The sequence below is a fragment of the Cydia pomonella genome, chromosome 5, assembly GCF_033807575.1.
Source record: "Cydia pomonella isolate Wapato2018A chromosome 5, ilCydPomo1, whole genome shotgun sequence".
NCBI lineage: Eukaryota > Metazoa > Arthropoda > Insecta > Lepidoptera > Tortricidae > Cydia > Cydia pomonella.
The window spans coordinates 7781059-7798154 of record NC_084707.1 but is presented as its reverse complement, the minus strand read 5'-3'; the positions used below and the strand labels follow the sequence as shown (position 1 = coordinate 7798154).

Below are 17096 nucleotides of genomic sequence, written 5' to 3'. Positions count from 1 at the left end.
CTAACAAATAAATGATTTGATTGATTGATTGATATTTTTTTTTAACATAACACATAAGCGTATAATGTGCTATGCTTTAGTTATTATTCTGAGGGCCTTCCGACATGAATATTCGGCTTGCACCATGGATTTCATGTCATGACTGTCATGAGTTACATGGGCCGGCTAAACTATTTAAAAAAGGTCGTGATTTCAGTGCAACCAACACTATAAAATTAACCAAGCTTAAAATTCCCAACAGGTGGCCTTGTTGACGTATTTCCTTATCTGCTCCAACTGTCAAGGCAACGATACTAACGATAGTCGATAGTCTGTGCTGTGGAGAACGTAGTGATTATATGTTCTGTGCTGTGGTAGCCATTCCAAAAAAATGTCCGTGCTGTGTGCTTGTGTGCGCATTTTATGGAATTATTAATTGTTATTTTAAAATAATTGTTATAGTATATATAACAAAAACATCAAAGGTAAAATAGCTTAGCTTTGTTTTAATGTGTAGTGTTATCGCAGGATATTGGCATCCTTTATCTTTCTTCGCATTGAAATCAACATGGCGGCGACCTACTCTCACTTTTTATTTGTATAAAATTTCGTAATTTAATCGAGTAGAGAAAGTACAACCTTATACTTTGTTTCAGTATTTTGATATGGACGGGAAATTGGATGCGTCTCTCGTGACGCAATCCATAAATTACCATGGACAGCAACTCCAGAAAACGTGGGAGGCAGAACGAGGAGAGGATGATTTGTCTAAAATCGGCATTGGAGCACTGGACTTTGCGGTGTACCAGTCCAGGCATAAACATCTAACCTTTCAAGACCGTGGAAAACGCTTGAAACTTCATCAGTTTATTGCCAAAGAAGCAAATACATTGTTTGATACATCAATTCAGGAGGAAACGCCATCCTCATCTAGCCTTGGGACTGATACCACCGCACCTGAAGACAGTAAGCACGAACAATCTTTTATAAATCAATAGTGGTCACTTAGCAACAGGTTGACTTTGCCCCCTACGAATGAGTATAACAATGCTATTCAAGGTTGTTTACTTGAAAGGTTGATCAATTATTCATTGCATCTGTGAGGCACAACTCCACTTAGAATTTTTTTCTGTATCTTGATCATTATAATATTCTAGTCATTTTTGTTTCAGATCTTTATGCATTGATGCCACCATTTGAAACATTTTTGAATGTAGATAAATCTGCAAGACTGAGGCATTTTTTTGAAGTAAGTATTAAAATAAATACATTGGATAGTCCACTATAAACGCATTCACTGCCAACGTTTTTGTAGCGCTACATGTATAGCCGATTCTAGTGTTTTCCTACCTATGAAACCTACTACGAACCGAGCGGGTTTTAATGTGTTAATTATACCTGGCTTGTCTGCAAATTCTTCTACTGATAATATGGTAATAAAGAGCTGCATTTTATATTTTATTACATTTTATATGACTAACCTATAACTATTTCTAGTTAAATGGACACTTCACAAGAATATTAACAAAATGTTTTGTTTTTGGTTGAGCTATATATCTTGAACCTTAATAGATAGAATCAATGCAAGCAATAGAACTTTGAGGCATTTCTATTGCCAATAGAAAACAAATTTAGATAGGTAATAGAAGAAATTTGAAGGGACCGCAATACATACAAGCAATGGCAAAATATAAATTGATGATATGTTAAAATGGATTCACTTTGCTCTTCATTTTCTTTTGCTATAAAAACCATGTACAATTACCATTTCTCCATGCAATTTTGCAGCGCACTGTACATTACATTGCTTATTCAATACACTCGATAGAAACAGACCGTAATGGTCATTTCATTTTAAAAACCGAACTCCTGAAGAAACTAATTAACCCCTGTCTGACTGGCTGGATCATTGCCTGTTTGATAAAGCTTATCACTTATTTTGTTCCAGAATGTGAAGACAGGAGAATTGGTGATAGGAGCTGTGATCAACAGGACAGCCTCTGGGATGATGCTGAAGGTGCTCTGCACTGCCGGACCTACATCCCGATATGTGGCTGATATCAATGTGAAGGTATTGCACAATGTTATGCAAGTGAAAAAAAACTTGTACTTCTAGTTTATCTATTGGTTTTACAACTTGATAGCTCATTAAATCATTAATGTTATTTCATACCATAGTGACCCTGTCAAGAGGATGGTCCTGGGTTCGAATCCCGGTAAGGGCATTTATTTGTGTGATGAACACATTTGTTCCTGAGTCATCAGTGTTTTCTATATATATAAGTATGTATTTATCTATATGTATATAAATAAGTAATAATACATCTTTAATGATGTCAAATATAGCATCCCAAAATTGAAATCCAATTATTTGTAAAACTAAAGAGCTTTTTGTAAGGCACCTTTTACAATAGGTATTCAATTGCATGATAAACACTCATTATTTTATGCCCTAGCATTGACCTTATTGGTATTTCATATTCATCTATATATATAAATGTGCATGTCCTTACTGACTGACTCATCAACGAGCCCAAACTACAAATGCTAGAAAATTTAAACTTGCACACTAGTTCACATTTATAATGCATACAAGTAATAAAAAAAAGATTTTGAGAAATTCAACCCCTAAGCGGGTTAAAAACGGGATGAAAGTTTGGATTGGGTTCAAGTTTAATTTTAACTTGAAACCATGTAAAAGTTTAAGTTTGGGTTCAAGTTTAATTTTAACTTGAAACTTTGTAAAAAGGTTTTTTTTTTATAGAAAAAAACCAATTTCGGCGTTTTTGAAAATTCATCACCTTAGGTGGTGAAAAAAGGGATTGAAAGTTTGTATGCAGATCAATTTTGTTTTTAATGCGGGACTTGTAACTTTGTATAAAGGTATATTATGAGAATACAAGAAAAGTGTGAATTCATCTTTTAAGTTGATAAAAAAAAGGATGGAAAGTTTGCATCGGGAACGAACCTTTTTTTAAATAGGGAACTTGAAATAGCGTATAAAGACGACATTATAAAACAAGATTTTTTTTTCGCATTTTTAAAAAATAGCTTTGAAAGTTTGTATTAATCCCCTAAGTTGGTGAAAAAAGGGTGGAATGTTTGCATCGGGAACGAACTTTTTTCTTAGAGAGTGTACTTAAAATGTCGTAGAAAGACAATAACAGACATACTAGTGTCCGATCGAAACTTTTTTTGCCGAAACCGAAGGTCACAATCTAAACTAACTACAAATAAAATTATTCCTTATTATTTATAATGAGTGATGAAATAAATATGTTTTTTAGCTATTTTAGCTAAAGAGAATAAAACAAGAAATAATTTATTTGTAGTTAGTTTTTGGCATGAAGTACCAAAGCTAATATTTTGAATTTAATATTGGGAGCGTGCACGACTGTCACGCAACCTAGTGTCCGCAAGTCTAGGGGAAAACGTCAATTCACTACATCTTATAAAACTACTCCAAAACTAAAAACTACTGAACGGATTTTCATACGATTTTCATCTATCAATAGAGTGATTCTTAAGGAAGGCTTAAGTATATAACTTGTTAAGGTTTTGTGTAAATTGATTGAAATATAACGATGTTGTCGGAAACAATCACGCTGGCTAGGAGCTTTAATCGAAAACGCTGCCTAATCCGTTTGAGCTATAACAACACAATGTATGGTGGGGTTGTTTCTCATTCATAGGTCTACAAAAAAGTCCGCGATGTTAAATGTCTATCTTTTAAGGATAACTTACTATATCCATTCTTAACTTCTAGAAAAAGATCACGTAATATGTGGCATTTGCAAAGCTATTTACATGGATAAATTATTAACAATTATCAAAATAAATAAGTTAGTTATATTAAGCATTTCATACAGATTACAATGGTCCCTTACACCATTCAATTTAAATGAATATTTCAGGAGTAATCGTAAATCAAAGTTTCATTTCGAGCCATATAATTGTACGAAATGTTAAAGATGCTATCCGCAGTTAGTTCAAATTTTTACCACCTTATGCGCTGGGATCGCTTTACTTACCCCCACCATGCACTTCGCACGGTCCCAATATGTAGTAGGTCTATAGATGGGCAATTCATGTTTTTTTTTTTCAATATTTCTAGTTCCTCCTATGAAATCTCCAAATAGGTTACCATACATAATTAAGAAATTTAGCCTCTCTAAAATGAGGTATCAACTGTTTAAATCGTGAACATAGTTTTCTAGTTATGGCAGAACACAGACAAGATGCAGAATAACAGTAGTCTTTAACATTGAACTAACAGACTTTCTATAGCTGTTTTTAATGATACACTTTTGCACCGAACTATAAGTCATCTAAAAGTAACTTCAAAAATATGCCCCATTAAAACTAAATTCATGATGATTTTATAGTGGCAGAATTTCTTAATTATATATGGTTCCCTAGTTGGAGTTTGTTAAAAATGTGTTTTTTTCTACTTTTCGATTCGAAATTACAAAATAGCCGTAAATGCCAAGTACGTAAATTTCAAGGAGTACTGTTATTTATTAATCATGTGCCACTCCCCTTGATCGACATCAACTTCTCCACATTCTACTAATATGCTACTATTGGGACAGTTTTGCTCCTAATTGTATATATATATATATATATATATATATATATATATATTGAATATGTGTATATATGTAGGTATATTTAATATATTACGTATAAATTATCATAGTTATCTCGACTTCTATTCTCATATCCTGCACCAAACTATCTCTGTTTAGCGCAATGCTTGACTGGTAGAGAATGCCTTAAGGCGTTACGTCTGCCATTTGTACTCTTTTATTTTTGTAAATTTGTGCAATAAAGTTTAAATAAATAACCACCGACATTCAAATCCACGCGTACGAAGTCGCAGGCAACAGCTAGTAAGGTAATACTTTTATTTCACAGGCCTTTTTACCTGTGGGAAATATCATACCAGCCGTGGACAAGAAAAATGTTTCAAGAAACTACCTGATGAATGACACTGTCTGCTGTGAAGTCATTGAAGTGATCCCAGACACTGACAAAATGGTCTGCGGGATGAAGGGAGTCACCCGGGGCCCAGACGACCCCCCCGCTAAGCCCCCTCTGGGACTGCTCAGCACAGACGACTTCCCATTGGTCTACAAGTATGTACACGCACACCACTAGAAAATTACGATTAATCACTGTGTGCCTACACCTATTTACAGGTCTGAATTTGTCAACACTTTTTGTATTGTATCTGTGTATTTTTATTTTGTGAAGATCTTGAAAACAGTGGTATTTATTTTGTCAGTAATGTTTGTACCTGCTTTGGATGTGAAGATTTGAGGAATTCTTGATGAGGATTTGCCATGACAATGAAATAAAACTGGAAGAATGATAAAGAAACACATCATCTGGTGACAGGCCACATTAATTTGCCTTGATGGGAAGTTCTGCCTCCTTAGATGCTTCAACAACTACAGTTTTCAGCTTTATACACAAAATTCACACTGCATGTAGGTATTTTTATATATGCATAACTTCGGAAGGAGCAAATTCGTTGGGTATATGTTAATGTGTTCACCGGATTCTGATCACTTACAGAATGAATGATTACACATTTCACCAAACTTGTGAAAATGATTTCATGACATTTTTTTATGATTGACGAAATGTAAGAAAAACCATTGGATACTTGCAAGATTATAATCTATAAAACAGTAACAAGAAACACTGATGTGCATAATGAGGAACTGAAACCATTAGTGTTGAAATCATTTACACATTATTTTAATGTATGGAAAAGGTCAGTAAAATGCTTCAGGGTTACTACATTCTGATGTCTCTAAAGGGATATTGTGATTTCTGTATTAAAGCTAATATTTAATATTCCAGCCATATTCAAACCATAATGATTGGACTTTTAATATCAGCATTTATCGGATGTTGGCGTTGTTTGTTTGTAATACTGGACTAGATACCAACATTTGTCAATTTTGCTGATGAGGCTCCCAAGGATAGTTTGACAAGACAGCACCAGACAAGCTCCGTGGAGCCAGAGGTTTCCCAGGCTGTACACCAGCTCCCTCCATTATTTTAGGGTGTTCTTTTCTAGGTGTAGCGACGACCCCCAAGACGCTTGTCACACACTAGACTGCCGCATAAGTTGTGACTGTCGATGAGTTCGGTAATATTAATGTCATATTGTGACGCCGCTATCACCTAATCTATGATGTTCTTTGTGTCAACGAAATATAAGCAAATACCAGTAAAATATCAATTTTTTGAACAGCTCCATTGGAACAGGTGAGGATAACGTACGTGTGACATTACCAAAAATTTCAAATAAAAGCAATTAGGATTTCATTGCTTGAAAATCTTTTTTGCAATAATGAAGATGTACAGTCAAATTTAATAACTTTTAGTAACAAACCGACATAACATGTTTTTTATAGGGAAGCTTGATGACTAATAAAGCTTTTTCTCAATAGGAAAACTGTGGATATGAAGGGAGAAAGTTACGAAGCTATTTTGGAGAAGAGCCCAGGGTTCAATAACCCCAACTGCATCCAATATCTGTCTGAACTTCTTGGAATCTCCAACATGCACTGTACAAACTTCGCGTCATTAAGGTAAATACCTATTCATATTTTAGATGAACTTTTTTATTTTAACTTGTACTTGTTATGCAAGTCTTAACTTGTGACGACTGCTAACCAAGCAATAAGGATGTTTAATTTTATCCCTAGGGGAGGATTTTCGCCAGCGGAATATGCAGATGAACTTCGTCAGGCCCAAGCCAGCAAGTGGGCATTCCGTTCAGTAGCCGAAGGTATCGAACATTTCAAGGCAGGACGTCACTCGGAAGCTTTCCAATGTCTCAACAAGGCCCTAAGCATTGACCCAAGAAATGTAGAAGGTTTAGTCGCGAGAGGCGCTTTATACGCCAACAGTGGAACTTTCAAGAAGGCAATAGAAGATTTTGAGACATCTTTAAAATTGAATCCAAATCACGCAAACGCTAGGAAGTATTTGGGAGAGACATTGGTTGCTCTCGGTCGCAGCTATGAGGATGAGAATAAAATCACGGAAGCTCAGAAGGCATACGAGGATTGTTTAGCAATCATACCGTTTCATGAAGAAGCTCAGAATTCCTTGGATTTCCTTAAGAGCAAGACCTCTACAACGAAGCCCCTGATTGAACCTGCAGAGTTGTTATTGCCTGGTTTGACTGGAGCAAAATCATTTGAGATGAAGGAAACTATTAAGCAGCTTCTGAATCTGACTGAAAAGAAGGAAAAGAAAAAGAAGAAGAAGCGAGGCAAGGGTAAGAAGAAGCGGTCGAGCAGTTCGTCGTCGTCGTCCAGCGACTCGTCCAGTTCCAGCTCGTCTTCTGAATCTTCCTCGTCATCCTCGGACACAAGTGGTAAGAAAGTCAATACTCTATATTGAATAAAGCAAAGCATAAAATACCATATTTATTATGAAAAATGATCCGCCTAAAGGACATTATTTGCTAAGATTTCAGTTTTGTTGTTCATTAGTAGTGTACGTAGTCGAAAGTCAAACAAATCTAGCCTTCGATAAAAATAAAACCGTATGCAATCAACTAATGTTCAAAATATTCTTTTTGAAAACAGCTTCCAATGAATACATTTTAAATATTCATTTTAATGGTTTGTAGTACACTTCAAGTATTATTTTATTTTTTTTTTTCATTAATAAATAGGTGTAATTGGGTATTCGGTATTTGACCGAGTATTACGCAATAATTGACCAAATACGGAATATTCGTATCTCTAAAAATAACTATAAGTACGCATCCCTTTTCTGGGGTGATAATGTTTGTGTAAGAAAAAGACAAGTCTCTGCCTTCCAGTGACCAGCTGCTAAACTATTATATATATACTTCTTAATTACAATAGTCCACATTAGAATATGAAGGTATCTGGGAAATAGTTTAATTTGCTTTTACTACAAACAAATCATTTTTTGGACTTCCATTTCACAACGATTTTCCCCGTGATCTTCGTAATAATTGTCTATATAATTTAGATTCTGAAGGTCCAAACCGCAAGAAGAAACGGCGTGCGCAATCCAACAACAAGCGTCAACGCTCCCTCTCGCCACTGAGCAAGCGCATGGCCATGCTGGGCGAGACGGACGCCACGCGCACTCACAACTCGCAGTTCAACCATCCGTACGGGTACCAGCCGCCACCGCCACCCGTGGAAGAGGCTAACGCGCCGGCCAGGTCGCAGGCGGATATAGATTATGAATTGAAGGTGAGTTTTACGTTGCGTAGGTTGCTGCTGTGAAGACACACGCACACAACTCGCAATTCAACCATCCGTACGGGTACCAACCGCCGCCGCGTAGAGCCTAATGATATGGGTATATGATATGAGTTGTGTTGTGTAGACTTGTCTTCTTACCATGACTATGTGAGGAGGAGGAGAGACAGACGCGTAAACACAACTCGCATTTCATCCAGCAGTGTGGTTACCAGCCAGATTACGGTCACACCACACTAGTCTTTTGAGCGTCGGCGTCTATCCTGTATCCAGCGCTATGGAAAATGGCGTCGCTGCGCAGTTGCGCCAACGTTGCGTCGAGCAGCCATAGAGTTAACGCTGATTCTAGGAAGACGCTGGTGTGAGGTGGCTCTTACGCTACGATATTATAAAAAAAAAAACCTTTTATTCTTGGTTAACGGTTACAGGTATGAAATTTAAAACTTATATCTAAATTAATGTTTTGTTCAAGAATCCCTAGGGTGGTGGGTAAAGGCCTCCTCCAGTGCTATCCATTTGTCCCTGTCCTGGGCTACTGTCATCATGTTCCAGTTATTAATGGTTCATTCCATTCAAGTGCTATGCTCTTCTTATCTTTCAATGCGACGCGTAGGTACGCTCAAGTCACAGTTAAAACCATTGCAAAAATCTTATCAAATGATTGGTGTAGAGATTAGTGTGTACATGCAACCAATTCACCAGTTGGCATAGATTACCAGTCCATAAATTAAATTGGCTAGCATTTTTAGTGCCATTTCGACTAATTATTTCTCCAATACACTGAATTTGTTGTGTTGCTAATATGAAAAGAGTTATGGCAAAGATCACCAAACTTAAGTACCACCCAAGTGCTACCATGGGTAACACAAACACAACATGTTTTAGATTTTCGTTTAATAATGGAATGTCTGGGACAAAAAAACATATGCTAGTCTTAGGGCCTGTTTCACAATGTCCAAGTAAAGTGTTGGATAGCTAATTAACAAATAAATTAACTTCCAGATAAAACTTTCTACAAAACTTAGCACTTTATCTAGTTAAGCTTATTTGAAGATTGTGAAACGCCAACCATGGCTTTGGAAACAGGCCCTTACTGATATTTTAACGTACCGTACCGACAACTCACAGTGTATTCCCAATTTTCCCGCCCCATGTATGGCGGCGGTCACATGGGGCGGGTACAAACGGGAATACACCAAACTCACGGTCACTTCACATAGCCATTACTATATTCGTGTGGGAGAGCGACCGTTTATTTTAGTTGCGTCTACTTTTATGACCTGTATTCGTATGATTGAAAAATATCTACAAATATTGGTTCTAGTGATTGCTATAACATGTTATAGAAAAAAAAAAAGTAGTTTTGCTCACAGCAACTTCTGTGGGGTGACCGCGCTCTTCGTAATACGGTGTCTGAGTAGTCTGGGTACTGATAAAATTTAATCATGGTATCTAATCAGGTGCGGAAGTTCCTCGAGATGACCAAAGAGGACTCTGACTACGAGGACAAAGTGCGCAACTTCTTAGAAGAGACAGCTCAATATAAACGCAACAGGAAGATGCAAGAGCTCGGCCAGCAGCAGCAGCCGGGCGGCGACCACGAGAAGAAGAAGAAAAAGAAAAAGGACAAGTAAGTCCAACATTTAACTTGTCCACTATGCAATACGTTATGAAAATACCTGGTAGTTACAACATTTATTGGTTAACCAAACAAATACAAAACCGCCTGGATCTGTGACTGAACGACTTGACATTAACCTACATTATTTGATCATGTAATGTTTTCACCTACCCTCAACTGGCTTAAGGAGCCATTTAAGGGTAGATTTTGTTTACTTTTATTTTAATACCTAAAAATACAGAGTATTAATACGACGACAACAGTTTGAGTTAAGGCCACGTCGATGCTGCTGAAAATGCTGCCTTATAGTTTTTTTTTTTAGGTTTCCACTTTCTCATTACGTTTAGCATCGCAGCACTCTTTCACTCGTGTTAAGATCAAACCTTTGACATTTTGATTGTGTCTCATATCAGTCATATCAGTTGTTATTTTCAGTTATTTTTTTCCTAGTACTAATTGTATATATTTGTTTTAAGAAAAAAGAAGAAAGAATCAAAACGTAAACGTAAGGAGCAAGAACGAGAGGAAAAGCGTAAATCGAAGCTTGCGCGATCTGCCGCCAACAACGATTACAACTTGCGCGATTTGGACAACATCGGCGACAAAAAACTTAGAGACGCTATTAGGTAAGACAAAAAAAAACGATTGATAACTTTGCTTGTTAACGCAAATTAATTAATGCAATGTTAAAAGGGTGAATCAACAATTTCCTGTTGTTATTCTGTCCCCGCAGCCAGGGGACAAAAGAAGCAGTTTATTCGAAGTTAACAGACGCACATTCTTCTGACACGCTTAGTAGTTAACTCATTATGGTAAGGGTATACCTCTAACTACCATATTAACTAAATATCATAAACATTTCAAACTATCACTTTTTAAAACCGGGTCTATCTATCGCGAATTTATTTTGTTACCTTTATTTCCGACGTTTCGACGCAGGTTTCACTGGTCGTCGGAAATAAAGGTTTAATACGAGTTTTAAAAGTCGGCCAGGAGAATGTAACCATGGCAAAGTGTGACAAGAAAAAGTTGATTCACCCAAAATTCAATAGCTGTGCGATATAGTTATAAATATTGCCGTTATGCATGTTACAGAAAAGAATTGAAAGGGAAATCCAAGAGGGACCTCAGTTCAGATGGCGAATATGATAGAAAACACAGTGATAAAAGGTATCGCCATCTAAGTTACTCTTTCCCTTCGTAAATATAACTACTGGTCTGGTGTTGGAAGTAATCTTAAGATAAAACAGTATGTTGTAAGTTCATAGTTTCCTGCTATCCAAAGGTTGTCTGGAAGAGATCGCTTCTTAGCGATAAGACCGCCTGTTGTTACCTAGCTTCTAAGTGGTTTTTTCATGTACTGTCTATTTTTAACTATTTTAAGAGTACAGCCAAATGGAAATGAATATTTCAGATGACACTAACGACGTAAGAACTGAGCCTGTACACATTTAAAGTAAATTACCTCTCTTAGCATACCACGACCAATCTTTGTAAAAGCTTCGTTATTCCATTATATCTGAAAGACGATGAAGCAATCAAAATTTTCGTATTTGGTTTCGTATAGACCAAACCCTAAGATATATTTCGGTGTAGAATACTCGACGAGATGGACGGCCTAGAGGAGCTGGAGTCCAAGCTGAGCGCGTACCACGTGATGGTGGAGAACGCCGGCAAGCGCGAGCGCGGCTCCGTCAGCCCGCTGGACCAGGCGCCGCCGCCGCCGCTCGAGAAGCCCAAGTGGAAGATGTCCATGAGCGCCGTCAAGGACCCGTGAGTATCGCCGTACTAAACAGCCTGACAGTCTTAGCTGAATAGGGGCCCTACTTATTGGTTAATGGTTATTTATTGCATCACTACTTTTAAGACGAAAGGGGACTACGTCACGTGACCGTTTCTCTCTAGATTAACATTATAAAAACATTTTTAGTAACCACTGATATTAATTGTTATAAGAGATAGGAGCTTTGAAAATGTATGTACGGAATTTGTTTTCCAGTTCTTTTACTATAAGGATAGACTGCTAGTTCGATTTTGTATTATCTTAAAATGACATTATCAACATGTCTACATATTTTATTGTACGTAAAATGTTTTACAGTAGAGTTCAGAAGAAAGAAAAGTCATCCAGCAAGGGATATAAGGAGCATTATGCATTTGAAGACAGTTCCGATGATTCGCAAGACCCGCCTAAGGTAAGAACAATTTCTTGGCCCAATCAGCAAAGGTCTTTGGACTATGTAGACAAAATTAAAGGTACCATTAACAAAGTAAAACCTGTCCGTTTGAGACTAAGGGTTAGTTGCATCAACCACACTTGACTTCTCGTCTGATGGTATGATAGCATAGGTACGATTTGGTGCAATACTAAATGCGAATTTTGCAAGAAATGTGTTCTTGAAGCGCGTTAACAATTAGTATTATTGTATGAAGCCCCCGACGAGTGGCGACAAGAACGTGTCCGTGCGGCGCGCCATGGCCATGAAGGAGCCGCCGCCGCTGCCGTCCTCCAACAACAAGAGCCGCGAGCCCGACCCGCCCGGCACCGAGCAGCATCCCCCGGTAACTATCTTATTGGTTATTCCCACTAGTTACCACCGAGTTTTTTTCCACCTTTTGCCAGTGGTAACTACTAGGAAAAAAAATCTCTCCTTTTACCAGTAATAACTACTAGGAAAAAAATAGTTACCACCAAATTTGGTAACTACAGGGATTTTTTATACGCGTTTTAACAGGGCCGAAGGGAGTGTTTTAAATCGACACGAGTAGTAATGTACTATTCTCCAATAGGCTCGGTAATAATCATCTTATTATAGCAAAAATAGTACGGGAAGTTCTTTTTTTTATGATCACACTCAAATTAAAAAAATCATGTTATTATTGCGTTGTTTTGATTTAGCGGACGGGAAGTTCATTTCATTACTGTATTGTTTTTTACCTTTAAAAAAAAACAAGTATCGACTAAGAAAAATTCAAACAGTCAATTATTATAGCCGAAGGCCGCGCATTTCAGGGTATAGGATAGAGTGAGATAGATAAACTTACATGTGTCGTTCATAACCTTCGTGTATGATCGTGTGAATATTGCTTAATAAAATCAAGGACAATATAATTTTTTTATTGCATGATTATACTGAGACACACCCAACATGTCAGTAGTAAAAGCCGCGAAATTCAAATTTTCTATTATGAAAGGTGGAGGTAAGGAATATAATCTCCATAGGCAGAACTGTTGCAATAGGGAGCGTGCATGAACTGTAGGAGGCAGCACAGGAGCCGTCAGATTTTTGGCCCGAGGCGTAAATGTGATGTTTACTGTTCTGATGTAGCCCACAAGATGGCAGAACCTACTGTTGTGTGACTGTACATGTTTATTGTTCTGATTCAGGCCACGAGATGGCAGATCCTCCAACGCGCACGGTCCCTATAGTGTCTAGCCATCAGCTATAAATAATAGTTCCAAATCTGTCCAGAGTAGCGCTAGAGTAGCTAAGAACTTAGACGTTATTGACGGAGTGAAGTGCGCTGTCTTTAATTTGTTTTTTTTTTTATTCTAGGTATTGTAGCGCCACCTATTTAAGTTTTTTTGACGGACACGTTTTGGTACATGGAGATTGTACTACTTACCTCCATCTTCCATATTTTCTATGGGAAGTTTTTCTACTGACAAGGTTTCTATGCCGAAGTAAATATCGAATAGTACCTACTGAATGGCAGATGAGTTGGGCCTTTAACTTACAAAAAAATTAAAGATAGAAATTGTTTTTGATGTTTTTCTTGTCAAGGTTAGATTTAAATTATGCTTGACGCTTAAATAATGATTATTTTGCCTTATTTCCTCGGCAGGGATATCAATTCGTGGATTCGTCATCTTTGTCGGACGATACGAAACTCATCCACAAATGTTCCCGGCTTCTGCAATAATTTAGTATTCCGGACGTACAATTAGATAAGTGGCGCATATTGCAGGTCCGCAAGGGCAACATAGTCCTGGACAAGTTCGGGTCGTTCCGGCTGGCGCAGGAGGGCGAGACGCCGGTGTCGGTGGGCGCGCAGCGGCCGGAGCAGTTCGTGACGCGCATCAAGCCGCCCACGCCCGGCGCGCGCCGCCCGCGCAGCCCGCCCGAGCCGCGCCGCCGCCGCTCCTCCACCTCCGACGACCACAAGCGGTCGCGCAGCAGGTATGCTGTCCTCTAATGTTTGCGCGCAGTTCCCAATCCTTCTAAAAAAACATTATTTCTCAATATACATTTTTGTATATGAGGATGTCTGGCGAACCTCATACTTGGCAGAACCTGTAAACTTGATAATCCAAATTCAACTCTTAAGACCTCGACGTCGCTTTTTGCTGACGTATTACACACCTGACTCCCGCGGGTACAAATTACGGATACGTGAAAGGATTCAGCGCTAGTAACAGAAACTGGGATTCATTATGTAAATAATTTACTTACATAATAATTCCTTCACTTCTACTCGACAAAAATGTATAAAAATAGAACGAATGAGAGCTGCCAGACCAATGTGTAAGGGATATGCGGGTTTTTGGATGCGGCTGAGAATTTCAATTATGTCTCACGATAGATAGCAACGGAATGTATTTAATGCTAGCATATATATATATATATACTTTAACAGTAAACCTTTTTTTCGTCTTTATTTACGACGCAATATGAATTAATACAGAAATTGTGCCATATATCATTATTTACGTTTAGAATGTGTGTAACACGATTTTCGTGTGGCTAGTATCACTGATAGTGCTCACGAGTTGCATTTTAAGGTAACATTCATAAAAAATAACAGACTATCACGTAGACATCACAACATAAGTTGAAGTTACGCACACGCATTGATTAAATTTTGTTTGATATATTTCGCATTCGTTTACACGTTTTAATTTTCTTCTGTATAAAGGAACAGTCATCATCAAATACCACAACAGCCAAGTGGTCAGATATATCGTAAAGCACAATTATCAAAGAACAGAGGTTTCCAAGTTTTATACCCAAGGGCCACAGCCGGGTTTTTGCGGGCTGTAGTATGGAGACTGCTTCTAATTATGCCATATATTTGTCCATTTTGGCGCTGAGTATTCGATAGTGAGTGTGGTGTGTTATCGGTGTGGTGCACGGCGCAGGTCCCGGCCGCGCAAGTACCGGTCGCGCTCGGGCTCGCGCTCGCGCTCGGCGTCGTCGGGCAGCGGCTCGGGCGCGTCGCGCCGCCGCCGCTCCGCCTCGCCGCGCTCCCGCTCCCGCTCCGACGCCTCGCGCTCCTACTACTCGCGCAGCCGCTCCCGCAGCCGCTCCGGCTCCAGGGATGGAAGGTTCGTTTTCATGCTATTCTTTTGCTCATGTTTTTAGTATCATCATCTCCGGTGTTTTCATGGTATTTCACAACGACTCATTTGGGGAACCGTGATGAAATGTCAAGAGTTAGCAAAGGCATACGTTTATTAAGATTGCGACGGCCTTCTGACATTCCGACTCGGAGGAGAAATAAAGCCTTATTGGAATTAGCCAATATCCTCACAATGTTGTAAATTTAATATATTGAAGCATATTTAAAACCGGGTCTATCGCGAATCTAGTTTGTTACCTTCCCGATTCCCGAGGTTTCACCGGTGAGCAATCGGCAGTTTTCATTGTGATGTATTTATCTGTTCAGATTCCGTCGCTTCAACCGGCGCGGCAACTGGCGCGGGCGCGGCGGCTTCGAGCGCGGCACGTACTACCGGCCGCGCTTCCACACGTTCAACGGCGCGGGGCGCGGGCGCGGCCGCGGCGGCAACGACTTCCGCCGCGACGACCAGCGCCGCTTCCAGCCCGACTGGCGCGACAACCGCAGCCGCGGCGGCCGCGCCTTCCGGCCCCGCCGCGGCCAGGGCGGCCGCGGGAGGCCGTTCAGGTACGACCACGTCGGACCACAGTTTCAATCGAAAGCCGCGGACACTCGTTGGTGCCACGGTCATTTTTCAGATAACACTTGCAATTAGCATAAGAACAACAAGTGTACTTCTATTTACAATCAGCTGCACTTCCCGACATTGTATTGCGACCTATGACTAGCTAGACTCGGCCAGACCAGCGTAATCGTACTCCACATTCGCGAGTATCTGCCCCCATGTATCCCAAACCTTCCAATGTTCGTGCGAATGTCAATGACCCTAATAATATCAATAGTAGATTAAAATGGAGACGTTATTACAGAGGTGGATTCCGAGACTTCCGCGACCGCCGCGGCGGACGGTACTCGCGCTCGCGCAGCCCCGACCGGACGCGCCGCTCGCGCTCCTACAGCCCCGACCGGCGCGACAAGGATAGAGACAGGTCAGTGAGCGACTACTCAACTGAGGCCATGTTAAACTTGGTACCTTGAATGAAGGGAAATCCATGTTTACATCGTGTCGTATTAACTGTCGTAAGATAAGATGTAAATGGGTTAATCAACTTTTTCTTGACACTCGTTGCCATAGTTACGGTTGCCTCACTTGGGTTGGGTCACTCTTAAAACTGGTTTTATGCTATTTTAAATAACCAAACATAAATTTTATGGCAGTTATCGAGCCCTTTCCATAATGGATACTCGGCATGCTAGTAGAACGTAGTATAAGATTTCTCACAAACTATACTACTATTGTCGCCTTGCTGACGGGACAGAATACCCACAAAAAAGTTGATTCACCCAAATAATTGAAACATGAGTAAATACCCTGTAAGGTGTTGTGCCTAAGAATAATGTGTTCCTAATTTGCAGCTACTCCCGCTTCTCGGAACGCGACAGCCATCGCAGCGAGGGCGAGTACGAGGAAGAAAGATACGTGGACCGCAAGGAATACGACGGCAAGTGGGCGGACGGGAACGAACCCGAAAGGAACCATACCGAAGAAAAGCAGCCCTCTGAACCAGCCCCCAAAGAGTAACTCCTATACCACCAATTTCAATGTTTTAAAGTTTCTAGGCTATTCTATATTGGTTAGGGTGCTGACTTCTTCATTCACTCGCATTACTCTTTTTTAACACAAATCCTTGAGGTTTAGTTGTAAATATAGTTTTATGAGTACTGTAGGTATTTTCTTTAGTCACAGAAAATTCATGTCAAAATTAACTGCAATCAAATGTAGCTTGTCATATTCTAATGAAGGCCATTCCATAAGTATTACATCTTGTCAGATGTGTGTTAATTAAGATGATACTAAAAATATTAATAAAGAAAAAGACATTCAA

At 39.3% G+C, this 17096-nt stretch overlaps 1 protein-coding gene across 3 annotated transcripts; it reads left to right on the top strand.

Moving 5' to 3' along the window:
- The first annotated feature begins 315 nt into the window (after window positions 1-315).
- Window positions 316-17096, top strand: LOC133517617 (tetratricopeptide repeat protein 14 homolog). Of its 3 annotated transcripts, none has more exons than XM_061850963.1 (19): window positions 316-464; window positions 636-945; window positions 1152-1228; window positions 1928-2050; window positions 4897-5117; window positions 6447-6587; window positions 6705-7381; window positions 8011-8240; window positions 9710-9879; window positions 10347-10496; window positions 10966-11040; window positions 11467-11643; window positions 11975-12065; window positions 12304-12432; window positions 13840-14051; window positions 15011-15196; window positions 15538-15777; window positions 16080-16199; window positions 16627-17096. In XM_061850963.1, exons 1-19 carry the CDS (start codon window positions 339-341, stop codon window positions 16790-16792), a joined length of 3621 nt encoding a protein of 1206 aa, XP_061706947.1. In that variant the 5' UTR covers window positions 316-338; the 3' UTR covers window positions 16793-17096. The 3 variants fall into 3 exon arrangements, with proteins under 3 accessions (XP_061706947.1, XP_061706948.1, XP_061706946.1); XM_061850964.1 differs by having other exon boundaries at window positions 11972-12065; window positions 16654-17096; XM_061850962.1 differs by having other exon boundaries at window positions 11972-12065.